General features: G+C 37.7%; 1 protein-coding gene across 1 annotated transcript in view; it reads right to left on the bottom strand.

Moving 5' to 3' along the window:
- PDCD6IP (programmed cell death 6 interacting protein) overlaps positions 1-22,990 on the bottom strand; it is a 70,329-nt gene that overhangs the window by 5,065 nt on the left and 42,274 nt on the right. The window contains exons 10-16 of the mRNA XM_061127707.1: positions 18,381-18,558; positions 13,031-13,142; positions 12,022-12,191; positions 7,628-7,876; positions 7,130-7,264; positions 5,950-6,044; positions 776-899 (exon numbers count right to left, since the gene is read on the bottom strand). Of these exons, the coding sequence (XP_060983690.1) occupies positions 776-899; positions 5,950-6,044; positions 7,130-7,264; positions 7,628-7,876; positions 12,022-12,191; positions 13,031-13,142; positions 18,381-18,558 (1,063 nt within the window). The remainder of the gene's footprint in view (positions 1-775; positions 900-5,949; positions 6,045-7,129; positions 7,265-7,627; positions 7,877-12,021; positions 12,192-13,030; positions 13,143-18,380; positions 18,559-22,990) is intronic.

Here is a 22,990-nt window from a genome sequence, read left to right as displayed (position 1 = left end):
ACTATCATAAATAATCACATATTTACCAATTAAATTAATCGATTATTAACATCTGGCCACTTTTGCTTTATCTGTAATTATATTCTTATATTTATCTCTACATATTTGCAGAACCATTTGAAAGTTAAGCTGCAAACTTAAGGACACTGACCTTAAAGATTTCAGTATATAAGTCCTAATATTCTCCTACATAATCACAATACCATTTCACCCTGAGAAAATTAATAGTTACTCCAAAATTAAGAATTATTCCCTAGTATCACTGAGTACCCATCCTACATTCAAGTGTCCTTATTTTTCATAAAAACACCTGTAAGAGTTTTTATGAACCAAGATCCAGTCGAGGCTCATGTACTGCATTTGATTTTTATGAGTCTTTCCTCTCTTTTAATCTAGAACATGCCCTCTCCATCTAGCTTTTCTCTTTCTATAACATTTGCCTTTAGAAAACCAAGCCAAGTGACTCAAAGAATATTCCTGTTCTAGGTTGTCCAAGTGTATCCTAACAGCACGATTTATGGTTTTATCACTGTCTTTGCTATAAACTGGAAGTTGGTTCCAAAGACTTCATTAGACTCAAGGTAAACATTTTTTAGCAAAAATCCACAAGTGATCCATGAATAAAGAATGCGTATTCTTTATACTGCAAAACATCAGACAGTTGGTCGCCTGACCACCAGACCTCTACAATGTAAAGTCTGTGTTACCCTTTACAGCTAGCGAAGGGTCACAAACCCATGAAACTTCAATCTTAAAGGTGTGGCTGCTCACTGACCGGCATGGTTCTCGGCGCTGGAGTTGGCGGCGCTGGTGCGGGCCCCCCGGCTGGAGAGGACTGGTATGTGGGCGTTGGGATTGAAGGAGCACTAGGCTCTCTGGCAATGCTTTGCTGCAAGTCCCTTATTAAAGACAGAAGCATTAGAAATCAGCACAATTTTGAACACCAACACCTGCAAAATACCAGGTATTTTTTTTTTTCTTCATGTATGAAACACAGAAAATAGTCAAAACAGTGATAGTATTTTAAAATATACTATATATTTCTGTTCTCAGCAAGAACTGAAATCAGCTTTCTTCCTACTACTGAATAAAATAAAGTTACTTTTTATTCTATTTCTGCAAACAAGGGGAAAAGGTAAACTTTTCCAGAGACCATAATTATAGCCAGAGTAAGGAACATGTTAAACTGAGCAAGTGGTCCTAAGAAACTGCCCTCTCTCTAGTAAGAGGTCAGCCCCTAGACGAGAAACTAACATAAAAATCTAAAAATGACCAGAAAATTACAACTGTTCATAGTCACCTACCTAATATCTTAATCACTGTATATCAGAAAACAATGGAAATTTGATGAAAATTTTCTGAAGATATCCAAAAGATGGCACTGAGATATTTTATGTTAAAAGATACCTCACATAAGGTAATCTCATTAAAGACAGATGTTGAAAGCACCACTGAAATACAGATCAAAATTGTTAAAAAACAATTTAAAGACTCCTCTGACAGTAAATTGGAATCTACCCCAAAATCCCGCTAAACAAAACCCTAAAGTAAAACACACTCTTATGAAGTATTTGGTACTGATCAACTTCTCACTGTGCTGATTCACAAGCACAGAACAATAAACACTACATGCCCTCAAGTGTCTGCGGCAGGCCCTGCTGTCCTGATGGAACGATTCCAGCAAGTTTCCCCAGACCACACTTTCACTCTCAAAAACAATCACGGTTCAAAGATAAATTAGACACTCCATATATAAAGAGAACAAACACACATTCATCAAGAAATCAAAAATACTTCTTAAATGTTTATAAATCCGTAATAAATGCTTACAATATAAACCACAAGTTTTTAGCCCATATTAAAATTTTAAAAGGTCAGATTCTGAAACATTTAGTACATGCGTGTGTGTATATGTATCCCATATACAGTAAATATAATACATTTAATATTTTAAGTATTTTACTCATCAATAATTATCTTTATTTAGTTGAGTATATTTAATCATAAATACAATATCTAACATGAATATAGATATAAAACATCTTTCTTTCCTTTGAAAAACCAGACACAGTTGCAGTAAATAACATATTTATATGACAAATGAGAATTTCCTAGCCACTATATAAATTTCCTAGCCATTATATAAAACAAAGCTATTAAATCACAGATCCATTTTTATCTGTTTCATGAACTAGGCTTCTCTACAAGACTGAATTTGAACAAAGGTTCAACATCCTTGGGGCGCCAAGGATGGGAACACAATTTGAATTATAGACTATATAATAGTGACTATAAAAAACATTCAGAATCTCCATAATTATTTAAATTTGACATAATTTTACAAAATGGAAATATATTCACTTGATTCAAAAACTGACAGACCACGATCTACAAATTCTCATTCCACCATTCACTCCCACAAACACACAGACACTATACTCTTCTTTTTTTTTTTTTATACTCTTCTTTCTTATGAACCTGTCCAGAGCTTCCGGATCAGAAATAAACCAATCCAAATGTTCATTTTTATTTTCTCCCTTTTTACACAAAAAGCATACTTTACACTCGTCTGTAACCTTATTTTTTTTTTTTACCATAAATTATTCATCTTAGAGATTTTTGTATATTGGTAAATAGAAAACATCCTTGAAAAAAAAAAAAAAAAGCTGGACTAAATAACGTACGGATCTGCAGTTCAGATCTTTCTGGTCCCACAAAGGACTGCCCCACTGTGCACTCTTGCAGCAGATGAGACATGCTCCCCAGAGTGTGCTGATAAAGCACGTTATCAAACTTCCAAACTTGACAATCTGAAAAACCCCATTTCAGAGTAATTTTAACTCATATTTATATTGAATGAGGGGAGGTATTTTTTCATATGCTTAACAGTCACTTTTATTTCATCTGCAGAATTTCTGTTCACATCCTTTGCCAATTTTTCTATTGGGTTTTTTTTCCTCTTCATTAGTATCTCAGAGTTCTTTATAAATTTGGTCAATTTGCCTTTTGTCCCAGGAATAAGTTTCAAACAGTTTCCACCAGCTTATTACATTTTGACTCTGCTGATCATGTTATGATGAACTTACTCTTTTTTCTTTAATGGCTTCTGGATTTTAAGTTAGAATTACAAAGACCTTTCCTATTTCGGCTTTACTAAAAATTTCTCTCATTTTTCTTTTCATTTCATTTTATATATTTCAAGTATGATCTGTTTGGAACTTACTCTGCTGTAAAAATAACTTTTGTTTCCTAAATGACTAGGCACTTGTCTCTTAACTTCTCTGATTTAGGATATTTTTTTTCTTTCAACACTAAATTCACATAAGGATTTAAATCTATTCCTATCTTCTGTCTTTGGTCTAATCATGTGCTGGTACCACTGTGTTTTAATTAGAGACAATATTACATATATTAAAATCTGGTAAATTAGTTTCCATTACTGTTATTTTTATGCAGTTTTTCTGGCTAGTCTTGCTTAACTTTTTTCACCTTGAGCTTTAGAACAACTTGTCTACTTTTAGATGAAAATCTGTTGTTTTTTAATCAAAATTATGTTGAATGCATAAATTTATTTAGAACTGACATCTTCATGAAGCTGTCTCATCCTATCTAAGGACATGACATGTCTTATAACTTGCTCAAATCCTCTCGTGTCCTTGAATAGTGTTTCAAAGCTTTCTTCATACAGGTCTCATATATGACAAATTTATTCTTATGTATTTTACTTTCTCGTGTCTATTTAACTGAGGTCTTTTCTTCCATTGTATCTTCTCTGTCTTTATTTGTATGAAAGCTCTTGATTGCTATAAATTATTTTTATAATCACCAATTCTTTTATTATTTGCAGAGTTTGGCTGCTGATTCTTTTAGGTTTCCAAGATGTACAATCATAAAGTCTGTAAGTAGTGACAGTTTACAATTTTTGTACCTCTAATTGCCTTTTATCTAACGGTGCTGGCTGCCAATATAATACTGAATAACAGCACTGACAGCTGGCACTTGTCTTTAGGGGGAATGTTTATAGAGTTTCTCCATTAACTTTCTCATGCTTTTTCCTCATCTGTGAAGATCATCTTTTTCTCCTTAGATGTAAAAATGCTAAACCAATCACTGTATTTATGGAATAACCACCCACTTATCCTTGGTCATGGTCATGTTCCTTTATTAATATACTGGAGAATATGAACAGCAAGCATTTTATTTAGAACTTTCACATCCATATTCATAAATAAAACTGGTCCGAAGACTGCTCTGTTTTAATCTTTTCAAATTTACTTACTAGTAAAACTAATTTGGTTTTGTTTTTAACGTCTAAAACCATTTTCAAAAGATTTTAATTATTTGCTTTTTAAAGGTTTAGTAGAAAAACTAGTAACAAATGGCCCTGCTCTATCTTGGGGCTGGAAGGAAGTAGTTCTTAACTTCTCCCCATTCTTCTACAGGAAACTGTTTAAGCATGGACAGATGAGAATAATGGTCAGGTCATCTGAGGGGCTCAAGAAAGGCTCCTGAGTATAACAGTCTCTGGGTTCTTCATATTCATCACTAACGACCACCTGACTTTGAATATACCTGAAGGACAGGCTGGCTGGATATAAGATCTTTGTCTTATAATTGCTTTCCCTGAGTTTCAACAGCAATCATTCCATTCTCTTCCAGCATGCAGTGCTGCCAGCCTAAGTGTTTTTCACCTTTTCATAAACCGAGCTGATCTGTCTTCCTGACTGCCTTTAATAGGATTCTGCCATTTTCTTTTTTAAAGAATATTTATTTGGCCACACCATGTGCATGTGAGATCTTAGATCCCCAACCAGGGATCAAACCCACTCCCCCCCGTGTTGGGAGCACAGGGTATTGACCGCTGGGCCACCAGGGAAGTTATGTCATTATCTTCGAAGGCTAATAATGTACATGCCGCAATACAAATAAGTGTTAACAGTCCTTGCTCGTTTTTCCTGACCAAATGATGTATATACACCCTTTCAACAGGACTTATTCTAAGAATATTCTTGAGTAATATCATTAAGTTTCTTCTGTTCAATGTTTGGGATTTTCTTCTTTGAAGGGAATTCAGTTTTACATGTGTTAGATCTTCTTTGCCCACCTTCTCTACTTAATCCTGTTCCTTGCTTTGGTTTCACTTTCTTTGATTTCCTCTTTGCCACTCTTTGCTCCTGTGTTTTCTTCACTGTCTTTTCTTGCTTTGGCTCCTCATTTCATCTTAATCTGTGATGGCTTTGTCTCTTCCACTTGTGTCCTAAATCCTGACACTTCACCTTTTACGACCTCTTGTTTTCCTACCATCTTCCCTGAGTACCGGCTTTGTTTGTGGTAATCCTTAGTGATTGTTCCCTAACCGTTTAACTCACAGTAAAATTTTCACCTGTTCTGTGACAATGTTATTCTGGTGAATGTTCTTCATCTATTAGTTTTGTTAAATTCTGTTCTCTTTCTCATCTTAATGGGTATCAGTGCTGAGTCAGCTCTCCATTACTCCCCACAGAGTAAGTCCTCTGTAGCTTGCCCAGTAGGCCCCTATAGAAAGTGACTGTGCTGACATCTTCCGAGCTATAAATCCTCTCTCCTCATGCTCTGTGCCTGCAGTTTCATTTAAGGAACCCATCTGCCACTTCAAGGTAACCTGCTCGTGTGTCTCGGCGTTTCCTGAGCTCTGTCTCCACGCGCTGTGCTGCCATCACTTCTGTGACATCACTATTCTCCCTCCATCTGGAGTCTGCTCCTTCACATCCTGCTGCTCTTGAATCACACAGCCGGCTGCTTGTTGCTTTGTAAACCACCACAGAGGAAATGAAGGAATCTGCCAACTCACACTGCCAACCCACCACAAGAGTAGCCACATGTGATTTTTCTAAAAGAGGAAGCAAGCATATGATTTTTTTTAAAGAAAAACACTTCAAAAGTACAATATGATACAGAAAATAAACTTACTTTAAGAGTTCATCCCTTTCTGTCTTCCGTGCAAACACTATATCACTGCATTTGTTCTGGAACCTGACAAGTATTTCAGTCAGCTCATTGTAAAACTACAAGCAAAAAACAAACATCAGTGATAAACCAGAACAATTTTTAATCTAAGAGGAACACCATTTAAAGCTCGTTTGTCAATAACAGTTAAAGAACTAAAACCCTCTGCATGAGAGACAGTCATAAATATGACCTAAAATTCTCTAAAAAAATAAATAAAATCGTTAAAAAGTGCTGTCACCAAAAATTCAGTGCCAAGTTTCATGATCATGAACAAGTTCCCAATTCCTAGAGAAAAATCAACTACTTAATAAAAACAACCTATTTTAAGTGGAAGCATTAGATTTGCATGCTCACTTCAGAAATGCAAGCATCATTTCAGAAACTTTTCAAAGAATTTCCAAAAGCACTCTGGAGAGTTTTCTCAGCTTACCTATTTCAACAAAGCATTTAAACCAAATTAAAATGGCATTTTACTATCCTCTCTTTGGAAGGTTTTGGCAGTATTTCTATGCTCTCTTTAGAGGGTTTTACATTATACCTACTGTATTAACATCAAGATAACTTTATTCAGTCATCATGGTGGAGTTAAAGTACCAAAAGGAATTACGTATTTGAAAAACAAGAAATCACTTGTTCCCCAAAATTGGTCAAACCAAATATAAGCATTTCCCCAAAAATACTTAAAGGAAAGGCTAGGAAATACTGAAACATATTCGGTAAGCACTCTAAGACACAAGCACACCACAAATCTATCATCATCTAGACCACCAGCAGAGACTACGAAAGCCAAACCAACCCCGTTCCCCATCACCTATCAGCTCTGCCTACTGCTCCTATCCCTCAGAATTCACTCACATTGGCCGACTTTCTATCATGTAACAAAGTATTGCTGATTTTTGCTAATTCCTGCTACCTGAAATGAATGTCTACGCATACTCATTCTACAAAGTTCCCATGAAATCCACCACCTTCATTAAGCTTTCTTCCACTTATAACAAAGCTCTCGGGACCAAAGTCATGAAAGCTAAGGAATTCAAGATGAAGAATGATTTGGTCCATTTGGAAATACCAATTAACTTCTCAAACTATATCCTCATGTCCACACTGGTCAGTTAGCTCTTGTTTTTTGTGTGCTTCATACCTTTGTGCCCTCCTTCAAATTAGCCACAAGTTCAACAAAGTTGTCATACGCAGCAGCTAAATTCTTCAAGACTTCTTCTCTCAAATTGGCTTCATTGTTAGATTGTTTCATTTTTGAAAATTCCTGGTGTGAGACCTTATGAAAAGAAAAATTTATGCAATCACATGTATTTATTAAATTAATATTGTTCATGACATTTTTATTGATACTTTCCCAACTATGAAAATCATCTATGATTACATTGAGTTATTACTAGACATTTACCTAATATATTCCCTTTGGAGTAGCACAGTACTCTATAGCTTTCCATTAGTAAAATTATCGCAAATTTAGTGGGCATGAAAATATAACCAATAGTTTACAGGTTTCTATCAATATGGAATACTTGCCAAAAACACAATCCTAAATGGATAGATTTAGTCCAGATTATCCCTCCTGTATACAGATTATCCCTTCTGTAATTTTTTAAATAATCTTACTGAAGTATATAAACTTTACCTGAATATTTTTAAGAAGTCCTTCCTGTTTCTTTAGCGATTCCTGGACTTTAGTTGTGAGACCCCCATAGATTCGATCCAGTTCAGTAACGGAAATAGCTTCTTCATTTATCACACCATCTTGAGCCAGAGCAGTCAGAAACTTGCTCGTCATGTCAAAATTCACTGATTTCAGGTCATTCTCCAGCCCCTCTCTTTCCTTCTTTACTTCATCAAGATTTGTCAATAAGGATTTTAAGACATTCACCACCTAAACAATTTTAAAAAAATTTTAGCTGAATTGCCCAAAAAGCAAAAGACAATTACCAGAAGGGAATTATACAAAGGTTCACCAGGGTCAGGGAGAGATGATTTCTCAGAGAGCCAAGTATAATTCAGACATCAGGTTTACTTAGATACAGACACTGCTGTACCTTGAGTGGATTCAGCCTGCAATGCCAGCAGCAATAATGAAAACAGATTTACTGAACATTTATCATGTGCCAGGCACGGTCCTAAACACTTCACAGATTTAATTTAATGTACTCCTTAGAATATCCCATAGAGTATATATTTATTACCTCTATTCCACAGATGGAGAAACTGAGTCTCAGAAAAATTAAGTAGCCTACCTGAGGTTGCACAGCTACTAAAGGAGCAGAGGTGAAACCTGAAACCTAAGTCTGCCTGGCTCCAAACCACTCTCTAACCACACGTACACCTTACTGCGTCCTCACGATGATGGAGAGGAAGGTGCGTTTTGTCAAGAGATGCCCTATTTTGCCAACATAGGGAGACTGAGAGAGGGAGACATGGAGACAAAAACAGAGAGACATACACGGAGACAGCGCTCAAGGGAGACAGACGGAAAGCTCTAAGTCACACGCTGGTTTTAAACCCTGGGAGAGAAAGAAGGGGTAGGTCCTCTCTCTCTTCACAGCATGAGCTCCGCCTCTCACTCAGTCCAGGCAGTCTCTGCCTAACAGCCACATGATTCACAAGTGCCTAACACCCCTATGCAGTAGTAGTGTTTCAGGGTTCAAGTGCCCGCTAAGACCACTTGTGGGCTGCTCCCTTTCGCTCACAGCTCTTCACACTTCACCTGGGCAACCCCAAGCCCCCATTCTGCCTGACCAAGAATGCTCAGAGCAAGAAAGTGGGCAAAGAAGGGACAGTCCAAGAACCCCATCTCCACTCCTGACTCGCTTCTTACCAGCAGCAGTTTCCGTTCCAAAGATCTCCTCACCTACTGCCCACGCCTAAGAAGCTCTGTCCTGCTCTGCATCCCATGGCCTTAGTTATCAGCTCCTTGACAAGAGGGTCCAGAGCAAGCTTCCCATGTGAAAACCAAAACCTGAGGAAAAGCCTCAAGTTTCTTCTACATTTCAGCCTCTGGTAACCACCGTATCTCCTAGGCATCCTAGCTTAAATGCAGAGTCTCTTAACATGTTCTAACATGACTCCCAGAGGTCCAAGAAGCATCAAACCACAGACACTCTAAAAGGAGGAAGAGGACAAAGAATCACGGCTGGATGGACACAGCAAAGTCTATTAAAGGGGTCCAGTAGAGTCTGACACTAGACAAAGCAAGTCAGTCTCGCTTGCAAATGACTTCCAGGACATACTGTTAAATGAAAAAAGGTGCAAAAGCACAAGCACATACATTGTATGTCGCATTTTGAATGAGAAGGGAAATCAGAATATAAAGCTATACCCACACATAATGTATTACGTATATCTGTGTGCATATGTATTTCTCACAGGAACAAAAGCACTAAGCACAGAGCAGACACTAACGAACACTGTAACGCACACGGAGCAGACGGGAACAAGGTGGAAACAGGGCTGAGAGTTCTCTGCAGAACCCTCTGAACCATCAACATTCTTCCGCCCCTCCAAAACACAAAATTAAATCAAAACTTCAACACAGAAACGAAGGAATCTAGCTGTCCAGCAAAGTCAAACATGATAACATAAAATAAATATTTCAACTCTGATTATACTCCCTTAGTGAATATCATGGGCTTAGTTACTGTGTAACCAAGGGCGGTTTACCTGGAAAACTCATCTGCAAAACAAGAATAATAGTCTTGTCCTGTATGTCAGGACCGTTGTAAAGATTGAAGTAAGTCCATGTAAGTGCTCAACGTAATTTCTAACACAGGCTAAGTGCTCCATAAGTAGGAGCCATTATTATTAACTGTTGGTTATATCTCACGGTTTAACTCTCTACTTTGCAGGCACTGTGGACTAAAGAGGCTTAAGCATGTAAACACTCAGACAAGAACAGAGGAAAAATGAGGAACAGACAAAGAATTAAAGTATCCTTTATTCTGCTGAGTTATAAGGATTTCAATAATCATGTAACACAGTTTGTGTTGGGGGATACAGCAGCATATAAATTCAAAAAGGTTTTGATAGCTTTACCTGTTGGTAAATTTACATTGATAATGGAACCTCAACTTTGACTTTAACCCTATGTGAAGGTTGCTTGGCCATTAGGAAAGTAAGAAACGTCATTTTCTTCTATACGTATGTTATGCCTAACAGAAGTTCGAAAATTTTATAGAAGCCAAGTGAAATAAAGCTAGGGGAGAAATAGGAATATGCAGAATTAATTTTTTTAAAAATAGTCTAGTAAACAAAGCTGAAAGTCAGGAATATCTTGAAATAGGCTGTCTTATATAGTATAGAAACTAACATCTTCTCAGTACCTAAAAACAGCTGCCCAAACAAAGATAAATAACTAGACAGTCAGCCTCTTCAGAATGAAAAAACAGCCCTACCCATTATGCCTCTTAATAAAACATGTTCTTTGTATCACATTAATAATCAGCAATCCAAATGGCTGGGTGTTTCTCATAAAAACTCTGGCTAATGTGTCATCAACTATGGGGACAACTCTCTGAAGGAGCTTTAATAAACAAATGATGCTTGCCTTTTCTGATAAAGACACATGATGAATGAATATATAGAGCACTGAAAATTCTTGGTTACCTCCATGCAGAAAATCTAGTTTCAATAAAATAACTTCATATTGACTGTCAAACTTTTCTTCCCCTATGTAATACTGTTCTGGATTAACAGAGCAGCTATTACAAATTTAAAAAAAAAAAAACAAGTTTGCTTTTCTATAGAAAGCAGAATCAAAGAACGAAAGCCATGTAAGTTCTGAGCCATGTATGTGACACTAAAAAGAAACAAGGGGGGACATTAAAGAGTTCTCCTAAAATCAAGAGGCCAGAACATGCTGCTGTTCTGTGGGTGTGCAGTCTCCTCTTTGCAAGTTAACCTTTCAACCACCTTCCTTTTCTCCCTGACGTCCTCAGAGCATCTGACTGGACAGCCGTCGCTCTCCCTGGCCCCCAACCAGAGATGTAGGTCCTGTGCAAATCCCGACGCCGCTCTCCCTTCACTGCAGGGGCCGGTTTCCACTCAACCTCTGGTAGCTGCTCTGCACACACATACTCAATATTCTCAGATCCTACTCCTGTTCACCATTCTGCCTGTCCACTGTTCTCATAACGTGTCAATGTCCTAAGAAGCCTCCTAGGCGACGGGCTCCAAATGCTGGAACGTTCAGTATTCTGTCACCTAAAGCCCTCACACTTCTCAGTTCCTACCAGGTATTCCAGTTATCTTTGTGTACGTCTCCTCTTCACCTGCTTGTGAGTGGAGAGGAAGGGCTGGCCATCGTGTGTACCGAACACAGTGCCTTACACAGTAGATACCTATCCATTAAGTCCTGGCTGAACCTGAATACATGAAATGCTTCTCAGCAAAGACAAATAAGAAACGACAATGATAACTTCTGAGAACTATCGTCACAGGAAATACACCTTTTCAAGAAGTATCTCTTGCCCTTTGGCTTACTTTCCTGTGTACTTCAGGGCCCCCATCTCACCTCACAGTGATCAGTCACACCCATCCCCTTAGGGTCTCAGCCAATCACGCTCCCATGAGCCTGTAACCAGTAGAAACATCATGCCAATGTGATCCACTTATTAACATGCACACCTTGACAACCCTCCCTTCAGAGGTAGTCCCAGGGGAATATGATATAAGGTGGCATATAGAAAGGTGTAAGAAACAAAGAATCTGTGGTCAGAGGAGTATCTCGCCAATCCACTCCTTTCACCTTAAGGAAGTGCCTTTACTTCCAAGCTGCTCCCTCTTATCAAATTTGAATTAAAGACTGAATATATACAGTACCGAGTTCATAGAGAAAGCATTCAATAAATGGATAGTAATATAACATTTACACAGTGCATATATATCATGTTGCTCTAAACACAACCACCCTCAATATATATCATCATTTAAAAAAAAAAAAAGTAAGAAAAAAACTGGGCAATTCATTCTATGTAATAGTTTTCAGAAGCGGCTGACCACCCACATCAAAACGCACATCCTCACCTCACTGCCCTGCATTGTCTTCGCCGGGTTAGCAGAAGGGATGGCGGCGTTCAGCTCCGGCTCCGGCTTACACAGAAGCGCGATGGTGTCTCGGTGAGCCTGGTAACGCTCTTTCACCTGTCCATCTGCTTGCACAGCTTTATCCAGAACAGTTCTGAAGTTGTTCCCCTCTGTGGAAGAAGAAAGGAACGTTACCAGGGCGCAACAATGATTTTAACGGTAAAGTACACAAGCTGGCTGTACTCTCCATTTTGCTCTCCAATTTCACTTGTCTCCCTGCCAGCCCCAAAGCACGAGATGCCAGAAACTGAGCCCCTGTCGGCCGTGACATCACCAGTGGCAGAAAAATGACAGAATCGACTGTAAAGCAAAGCAGTTATAACTTTAAACACCTCTGTGGTTACAGTTCACTAAATAAAAGCCAACTGACATTAACCTTCTTCTACAACTCATGAAGACAGACAGATAACATCCACTCCAAAAACTGTTACAACTTACTTCAAAAATGTCCCTGTCTCAAAGGATCACTCTTTAAATTTGACTTATAAGAAAAGCAGATAAATTTTTAGAAAAATCACAATAGTATCAAATACTTTTTACAGAGAAATAAAGCAAGTCTAGATATTGTTTATCTGAACAAGCACAAAATCTTTATAATCAAAGTCTTATTTTAATTTGGCTTCAGGTAAATGTTAAAACTCATCTTTTACTACCTGGTAGTATCACTACTAAATGAAATGAAATCACAATTCCATATACTTATACAATATCTCATTTATCTTTTTTTACAATATGCAGAAAACTTGGAACAGGAAGTAAGAGTTACAGGATCATTTTAATTTTCACTTTCTTAAGAACCTGAACTTACCATAATGAACATCCTTATTTTTTATCTTACATGAAACTGAAGAAAAACACCTGGTCATATGTAGCCTAATTCAATCAAGCAAAAATTGTGGATACAAAATGAGAACTTACTCAAGTGAAAGTCATTTAGGGACATTTTTACCTGTTCTTAAAGGTTTATAAAGTTCATTGGATGGCGTCCTTTGCCAACGCTCCTTGAATTTTGCCCTTAAATCATTGTCAGTCGCTTCTTCTTCATCCAACAACCTTAATGACTTTTAAAAAGGAGGCAAAGCAACAGTGAAATATCATTTCTGGTATAAAAAACTTTAAAACATTTTTAAAATGATCATACTCAATATAGGTGAGAATTAGTGAGCTGGGACTATTCCTACAGTACTGGTTAGAATATAAATTAGCACAATAATTTCCACTGCAGAAATCCAAGTCATGATATACTTAACAAAACATCAAAGCAACAGTGAAATATCATTTCTGGTATAAAAAACTTTAAAACATTTTTAAAATGATCATACTCAATATAGGTGAGAATTAGTGAGCTGGGACTATTCCTACAGTACTGGTTAGAATATAAATTAGCACAATAATTTCCACTGCAGAAATCCAAGTCATGATATACTTAACAAAACATCTTGTAAAATTTAAGGCTAAATTAGCCATTACCTTACTCAGTAAAATTAAGATGACTAAGAGATTATGTACATCCATACACCAAAACTACTTTTAAACGAAGATTTTTTTTTTAAGATTAAATAAACAGAAAGCCTTTAGAACTTTGAAGCCATTTAAAAAAAAAAAGAAAAAACTGATTAACTCATACAAATAAAAGATTTAGACATCAACCCAATACAACAAACTGAAAATTAACATTAAAAAAAAAAAGCCTTTCGAACGCAGAGCTGAGAAGACAAGATAGTAGAGGCAGAAACGTAAGAAAGTGCTAATCCACCAATGGACTCAAGTGCTAGAGTCAATGGTACCTGTTAATGCCTGACAGTTTAGAGCAGAGATCTACAAACTTTGTGTCAAATGTCAGAGTAAATATTTTAGGCTTGTGGACTACAGTCTCACATATTCTTTTTTTTTTTTAATAACAATTTTCTAAAAGTGGTAAAAATCATCTTTAATTAGTGAACCATATAAAACAGGCCACAAGGTGGAGCTGGCCTACTGTCCACAGTTCACCAACTACACATTCTCTAGCGGCTCAGAATGTGCATTTAACGGGAGACGAGAAACACAGGCAGGGCCCATATGAGTAGGAGATCAGATCAAAGGCACTATGTTCCCTGAAACGGGGGCTTCCAAATGGATGACACTCAGTGGTTGAGTATTTAAAGGGAAACTGACCAACTGAAGGGAATTTGCCCATCTGAACCCTGGCTCTATATGGAAAAGAAAAGAAGTATCACCTTAAGATTCCTACCAAAAGCCTGAAGTTAGGACTGAAAATGACTACCTGTATGACACAAACTCCTAAAATGAACTTTAGAATAAAAGATTAACCACAATATACATACACACAAAAACCCTCCAAAAAAGTTTTAAAATACAGGAAACACACAAACAAAAACACCGAAATAAAAGGAAACAAACCGGTATGAGAAAAAAAATCAGGAAAAAACAACAAATCACAGAACCAAACCACAAAGACTACTGACCCTGAGGTAAGATAAATAACATAAACTAAACATATTTAATATGTTTTAGAGTAAAAGAATGACAGGAGAAAGAAAATGAGAAGAACTGAAAAAGAGCCAGATAAAATTTGTGGAAATGAAAGAAATTATAAAATTAGGAAGCTAATGGATAGTTAAAACACTGCTGGTATATAACTGAAGAGAACTAGTGAACTGGAAGACAGACCAGAAGAAATCAGGCACAAGGAAGCACAGAGCAACAGAAAACACAAGCAGCTGGAAGACCCAGAAAATAAACCGAGAAGACACAACATCAAAGATGGAGAAAGACGTAATAATGAAAATTGGGAAAAAGCAATATTCAAAGAAGGGAAAACTAAGAACTTTCCAGGTTGGATCAAAGACACAATTTCTCAAATTCACTGAATACAATGGAATATCAAGCAACTTAAATGAAAGAAAACCCATACCCAGACACATCATAATAAATTATAAAAAAGAAAAGTAAGTATACAACTTTCATGCTGTTAAAAAGGGGAAAAAATAAAAAATGGAGGGAACTCAATAAAACCATAAAAAGTGAGGGTGAGGAGGACCCAAAGAAAGAAAACAGAGAGAAGTCAAAACAGTAAGACAAGTCTTGTAGAAAAATATGGTTCCAAATATATGAATAATGACAGCTAATATATATGGATTTAGCCCTCCACAAAGAGATATTGTCAAGCTAAAAGCAAAGGAAAAATCTTATTACCATATGCTATTTACAAAAGACACAATCACAAAAACACACAAGTTGACAGGCAAACACACAAGAAAATTATAGACCAGTATCCCTTATGAAGATAACTGCAAAATGCTCAACAAAATACTACCAAACCAAATCTAGCAGCACATTAAAAGAATTCTATACCATGACAAAGTGGGATAACCTAGGAATGCAAGGGTGGTTCACACTGAAGAATCAGTTAATGTAATGCTCCGTATTAGTAGAATGAAGGGAGAAAGTCCATGTGATTATCTTGAGATACAGAAAAATATTTGACAAAATCTAACACCCTTTTATGATAAAAGCACTCAACAAATTAAGAACGGAAAGGAACTTCCTCAATCTGAGAACAGCCATCTATGAAAAACTTAACAGCTTAACGGGAAAAACTGGAAGGTTTCCCCTAAGATAACGATCAAGAAAAGTTGTGGTTTCTCACTGCTTCAAACCAGGATTGAACTGGGTGGTGCAATTAGAGTAAGAAATAAAGGGCATCCAAAAGTACAAAGGAAGAACTACCTCTAGGTTCAAATGATATGACTTTTTATATGAAAAATCCTAAGCAATCCATAACATAACTACTAGAGATAATAAACAAATTTAGTAGAGTTGCAAAAAACACAATATCAACACACAAAATCAGCTGTGTTTCTATACTCTAGCAATTAAGAATCCAAATAGGAAATTAAGATAATTCCATTATAGTAGCATCAAAAAGAAAATAAGAATCAGTTTCATCAAGGAAGTAAAATACTTGTACAGTGAAAAGTGTAAAACACTGCTGAAAGAAATGGAAAGACAGCCTCCGTCCATAGACTGGAAGTTGTAATACTGTTAAAGATCAGCAAAATATTCCTCAAATTGATCTAAACATTCAATACAATCCTCTTTAAAGTCTTACTAATTTTAGGATTTTCTACATATAAGGTCAAATCAAATCATAGTAAGATATCACTTCATAGCCACAAGGATGGCTTTTTTTTTTTTAAAGACAATTATAAGGGTTAGCAAGGATGTGGAGAAATTTGGAACCTTCATACACTGTTGGTAAAAAACATAAAAGGGCACAGCTACCTTTGCAAACCAGTTTCACAGTTCCTCAAAAAGTTAACACAATATTACTGTACAACCCAGCAATTTCACTCCTGTGTATATAACCCAAGAGAACTGAAAACAGGAGTTCAAACATAGCCTGTTCACAAATAACAGCATTATTCTGAATAAGGAAAAAGTGGAAACATCCCAAGTGTCTATCCCTGATGAATGGGTAAATAAAATACTTAATGATACATCCACACAATGGAATATTTAGCCACAGAAAGAAATGAAGTACTGACACATGCTGTGGCATGAATGAACCTTGAAAAGTTGCTCAGTGAGAAAGGCAAACTTCAAAGGCATGACTCCACTTATCTGCAATGTCCAGAATGAATAAATCTACACAAACAGAAGTCAGATTTGTAGTTGCCAAGAACAAGGGGAACGGGAGAAAGAGGAGTGACTGTTAACCAGTACAGGCTTTCTTTTGGAGGTGATGAAAATGTCCCAGAATTAGACTGTGTTGGTGCTCATGCAATATTGTGCATGTGCTAAAAACCACTGGTGTCCACTTAAAAGAGGTCAAAATGGTGAAATTTTATGTTATGTGAATTTTACCTCAAAAAAAAGAAAAAAAGACACACGTAAGATAAATGTAGGTGATTTATGAAAAGAACCAATTAAACATCCTTATTCTGGAAATGAAAAGTATGGGGGGGAATGCAATAGAAAGGCTGAAGAACACAAAAGGCAGAGCTAAATAGCCAATTAATGAGCTGGAAGGCTAGCCTCAGACAGTCTCCCACATAGAGAAAAAGTAGCAGAAATGTTAAGAGATGCGAAGAACTGACTCAAAAGCACCACCATCCATCTAACAGGAATTCATCAGGAGAGAATGGAGAAAAAAGAATAACTGAAGAAATAGAGCCCATGAATCTAAGATGGAAAGGGTCCAAAAGATACCAAACAAGATAAATTTATCATTTAAAAAATAAATTAGTGGACACTTCAAATTATCTGAAAACCAAGACTAGAATTAAATTTGCTACCAGAGACATAAACACTCAAAAATAGTATCAGCTTCACAACTTAATAACTTACTTAAAATGAGACTACAAATACATCCAAGAGAATAATGAGTCTAACTCATAAGGCTGTTAGGAAGATAAAATAAATAAAAATACCTCATAAGAGAGGCAGACAACAGACATACCATACACACTAATAAAGCCAGTTTTTCCTTAATTATGAGATGAACTTTTTTCACATTAATATTTGTTTTATTTTAGTTAAGCCCTTAAGTAACCCTGGAAGGTATATATTCTCATTCCCAAGGTTCACACTGTCATACTATATAAGTACTCTGTCTTTGCCCCAAAGTATTTGGAAACAGTGTAAATACAACTTCCTCTGATATAGTTAACTGAAAGACTGAAACACCATGGATTAAGCATTGATAACAGAAGTCACCTAAAAGACTCCCAAACTGTCAAAAACCAAAATAACCAGTCTGAATACATTTAAAGAAACAAATGAATCAATTAGTAGAAAGAGGTGAAAGCACCTTAAAAGCAACATAACACTGGCAAATAGTTGACTTTAGCTAACAAACTTTAGTGCTACATTCCTATTGATAAAATGCCCTTTCCACCTAAAGATGAGTATGGTGGGCTTAGAAAACATATGATGGCCAACTTCCTCAGTCTGATTCCTTGTTCACCAGAGACTGAATCTTTCACAAGAAAAAAAAGTCCTTAATAATGAAAAAGTCTGAACAGTCTGTGACAGTAATTTCTCACAGTATACCAGTTTCACACAATGGTCATGTGAGTTTCATTAATGCGCACTTACATACCCTTAAGACATATGAACCCATTTTCACTCAGAATTCCTCTTGACGCCAAAGGGCAGACTATGGGCCACAACAAATTCACCTGAATGATGAGCGCTACCTTGTGGAACCACAGGCTCCTGTCCCAATCCCTGCTGGACACCAAGGGGCCAAAGAGTATTTTATTTACCTGAAAAGCAAATCTCTTAAAACGTACCTCATCGAGGATTTCTCTATTTCTTTGCAGAAGTTCAGGTAGCTCTTTGATCAACTGATCAACAGTCTGGATGCCTCCCTGTTCAATCACAGATGTGGACTTGGTCAATATAGACTGAGGTACGGTATCTCCAGATATATCTTCAATTGCTGCTGGAAGATTAAGGGAAGCTAACACCCTGAAAAAATGAGATACTATGTCATCTAAAGGTCTAATCCATCTTTCAAACACTAGCAGCAGACTTATCACTCCAAAGAAGTGGATAAGCACTGCAAATGGAAACATAAAGCAAACCCAAAGGAAAAACAGAAAATCAGGAATTGATAAAATTAAACAAAAACTCATTAGAGGATTAAATTAGGTTCACAGTTCAGAACCGAGAGCCAAAAAGTAAAAAAGTTACCTTAAAAAATACTAGATACCTTTGGCTCACCGGTTAAACTTTACTTCTTTCACTCTAAGTAATTAAAAGTCAAAAATTCTATTTTAAAAATGCGATCTTTTATCACACTCCTGATTGTTATACTGTCAATGACAAAAGAGAAATAATACACAAAATAGTTATAATTTCACATCAGTCAGTCGCTCACGTGTCCGACTCTGTGACCCCATGCACTGCAGCACGACAGGCTTCCCTGTCCATCACCAACTCCCGGAGCTTACTCAAACTCATGGCCATCGAGTCGGTGATGCTATCCAACCATCTCATCCTCTGTCGTCCCCTCTCCTCCTGCCTTCAATCTTTCCCAGCAACAGGTTCTTTTCTAATGAGTCAGTTCTTCACATCAGGTGGCCAGAGTTTTGGAGTTTCAACTCCAGCATCAGTCCTTCCAATAAATACTCAGGACTGACTGGTTGGATCTCCTTGTAGTCCAAGGGACACTCTCAAGAGTCTTCTCCAACACCACAGTTCAAAAGCATCAATTCTTCAACACTCAGCTTTCTTTACAGTCCAACTCTCACATCCATACATGACTACTGGAAAAACCATGGCTTTGACTAGACAGATCTTTGTTGGCAAAGTAATGTTTCTGCTTTTTAATAAGCTGTCTAGGTTGATCACAGCTTTCCTTCCAAGGAGCAAGTGTCTTTTAATTTCATGGCTGCAGTCACCATCCACAGTGATTTTGGAGCCCAGAAAAATAAAGTCAGCCACTGTTTCCACTGTTTCTCCATCTATTTCCCATGAAGTGATGCCATGATCTTAGTTTTCTAAATGTTGAGTTTTAAGCTAGTTTTTTCACTCTCGTCTTTCACTTGAATCCAAAGGATCTTTAGATCTTCTTTGCTTTCTGCATATCTGAGGTTATTGATATTTCTCCCGGCAATCTTGATTCCAGCTTGTGCTTCATCCAGCCCAGCTTTTCTCCCGATATACTCTGCATGTAAGTTAAATAAGCACAGTGACAATATATAGGCTTGATGTATTCCTTTCCCTATTTGGAACCAGTATTGTTCCATGTCCAGTTCTAACTGTTGCTTCCTGACCTGCATACAGATTTCTCAGGAGGCAGGTCAGATGGTCTGACATTCCCATCTCTTTAAGAATTTTCCATAGTTTGTTGTGATCCACACAGTCAAAGGCTTTGGCATAGTCAATAAAGCAGAAATAGATGTTCCTCTAGAACTCTCTTGCTTTGTCGATGATCCAGTGGATGTTGGCAATTTGATCTCTGGTTCCTCTGCCTTTTCTAAATCCAGCTTGAACATCTGGAAGTTCACAGTTCACGTACTGTTGAAGCCTGGCTTGGAGAATTCTGAGCATTACTTTGCTAGCATGTGAGATGAGTGCAATTGTGTGGTAGTTTGAACATTCTTTGGCATTGCCTTTGAGATTGGAATGAAAACTGACCTTTTCCAGTCCTGTCGCCACTGCTGAGTTTTCCAAATTTGCTGGCATATTGAGTGCAGCACTTTTCACAGATCAACTTTTAGGATTTGAAATAGCTCAACTGGAATTCCATCACCTCCACTAGCTTTATTCATAGTGTTGCTTCCTAAGGCCCACTTGACTTCACATTCCAGGATGTCTGGCTCTAGGTTAGTGATCACACCACTGTGATTATCTGGGTCATGAAGATCTTTTTTGTACAGTTCTTCTGTGTATTCTTGCCACCTCTTCTTAATATCTTCTGCTTCTGTTAGGTCCCTACCACTTCTGTCCTTATTGTACCCATCTTTACATGAAATGTTCCCTTGGTATCTCTCATTTTCTTGAACAGATCTCTAGTCTTTCCCATTCTATTGTTTTCCTCTATTTCTTTGCACTGATCACTGAGGAAGGCTTTTTTATCGCTCCTTGCTATTCTCTGAAACTCTGCATTCAAAGGGGTATATCTTTCCTTTTCTCCTTTGCCTTTCACTTCTCTTCTTTTCTCAGCTATTTGTAAGGCCTATTCAGACAACCATTTTGCCTTTTTGCATTTTATTTTGTGGGATGGTCTTGATCACTGCCTCCTGTACAATGTCACGAACTCCGTCCACAGTTCTTCAGGCTCTCTGTCTATCAGATCAAGTCCCTTAAATCTATTTCTCACTTCCACTGTATAGTCATAAGGGATTTGTTTTAGGTCATGACTGAATGGTCTGGTGGTTTTCCCTACTTTCTTCACTTTAAGTCTAAATTTGGCAATAAGGAATTCATGATCTGAGCCACAGTCAGCTCCCAATCTTGTTTTTACTGACTATATAGAGCTTCTCCATCTTTGGCTGCAAAGGATATAATGAATTTGATTTTGGTATTGACCATCTGGTGATGTCCATGTGTAGTCTTCTCTTTTGTTGTTGGAAGAGGGTGTTTGCTATGACCAATGCGTTCTCTTGGCAAAACTCTGTTAACCTTTGACCTGCTTCATTTTGTACTGCAAAGCCAAATTTTCCTGTTACTCCAGGTATCTCTTGATTTCCTACTTTTATATTCCAGTCCCCTATAATGAAAAGAGGCTCATCTTCTCCTGCAAGAACTCCAAAATTACAACTTGCTGCTGAACAACCGTCGAAAGGAGAATGTTAAGAGCCCACCAAAAAAGATACCCCACGTCTAAGGGCAAAGGAGAAGCCCCAGCAGGACGGTAGGAGGGGCAAAATCACGTCTAGAATGAAACCCGATACCCACCAGACACACTCGGAGGGCTCAAACCAACCCTGTGCGCACCAGGACCCAGAGACTTACACCCGAACTTAAACAGGCCTGGGGAAACAGACTCTTGGAGGGTGTAACAAAACCCTGTACACACCAGGACTCAGGAGAAAGGGCCAGTGGCCCCAAGAGAGACTGACCCAGACTTGCCCACGAGTGTCCAGGAGCCGTCGCCAGTGGAGGCGTGGGTCAGCAGTAGCCGCTGCAGGGTTGGAGGCGCTGAGCGTCGCAGTGCATGCAGGGGACCTTTTGAGGAGGTCACCATTATTTTCATTACCTCTACCATAGTTTGGCCTCAGGTCAAACAACAGGGAGGGACAGCCCCATCCATCAACAGAAAATTGGATTAAAGATTTACTGGGCATGGCCCCATCCATCAGAACAAGACCCAGTTTCCCCCTCAGTCTCTCCCATCAGGAAGCTTTCATAAGCCTCTTGTCCTTCTCCATCAGAGAGCAGACAGAATGAAAACCACAATCACAGAAGACTAACCAAACTGATCACATGGACCACAGAGTTGTTTAACTCAATGAAACTATGAGCCATGCCATGTAGGGCCACCCAAGACATGATGGAGAGTTCTGACTAAATGTGGTCCACTGGAGAAGGGAATAGCAAACCACTTCAGTATTCTTGCCCTGAGAACCCCAAGAACAATATGAAAAGGCAAAAAGACAGGACACTGAAATATGAACTTCCCAGTTCAGGTGCCCAGTATGCTACTGGAGATTGGTAGAGAAGTAACTCCAGAAACAATGAAGAGACAGAGCCAAAGCAAAAACAACACCCAGCTGTGGATGTGACCGGTGATGAAAGTAAAGCCTGATGCTGTAAAGAGCAATACTGCGTAGGAACCTTGAATGTTACGTCCATGAACCAAGGCAAATTGCAAGTGGTCAAACAGGAGATGACAAGAGTGAACATCAACATTTTAGGAACCAGTGAACTAAGATGGACTGGAATGGGTGAATTTAACTCAGATGACCTTATATCTACTACTGTGGACAAGAATCCCTTAGAAAAAATGGAGTAGCCCTCATAGTAAACAAAAGAGTCTGAAATGCACTACTTGGATACAATCTCAAAAACGAGAGAATGATCTCGGTTCATTTCCAAGGCAAACCATTCAATATCACAGTAATCCAAGTCTATGCCCTGACCACTAATGCTAAAGAAGCTGAAGTTGAACAGTTCTATGAAGACCTACAAGACCTTCTAGAACACCGAATTTCACATCATCTAGGCATACTGTCAAGAGGACATAGTTGATGTACATATTAATACAGAATTTCCATTTGTTTTGTGGCACAATAACTATTATTCTATTATTTCATTTACATAATGGGAGGAATATTAGGGTAAACTTATGCTGCCTTCCTGCTGGAAAAAGAATAATGAAGTCAAAACTTACTCATTCATCAAAATTAAAAACGTGAAAAAGCAAACAAGACTAGGGGGAAAGAAAAACTCA

This window comes from Dama dama, chromosome 24, assembly GCF_033118175.1.
Source record: "Dama dama isolate Ldn47 chromosome 24, ASM3311817v1, whole genome shotgun sequence".
In the NCBI taxonomy this organism is placed as follows: Eukaryota; Metazoa; Chordata; class Mammalia; order Artiodactyla; family Cervidae; genus Dama; species Dama dama.
The sequence above is the reverse complement of the archived record's forward strand: the minus strand, read 5'-3'. Positions and strand labels throughout refer to the sequence as shown.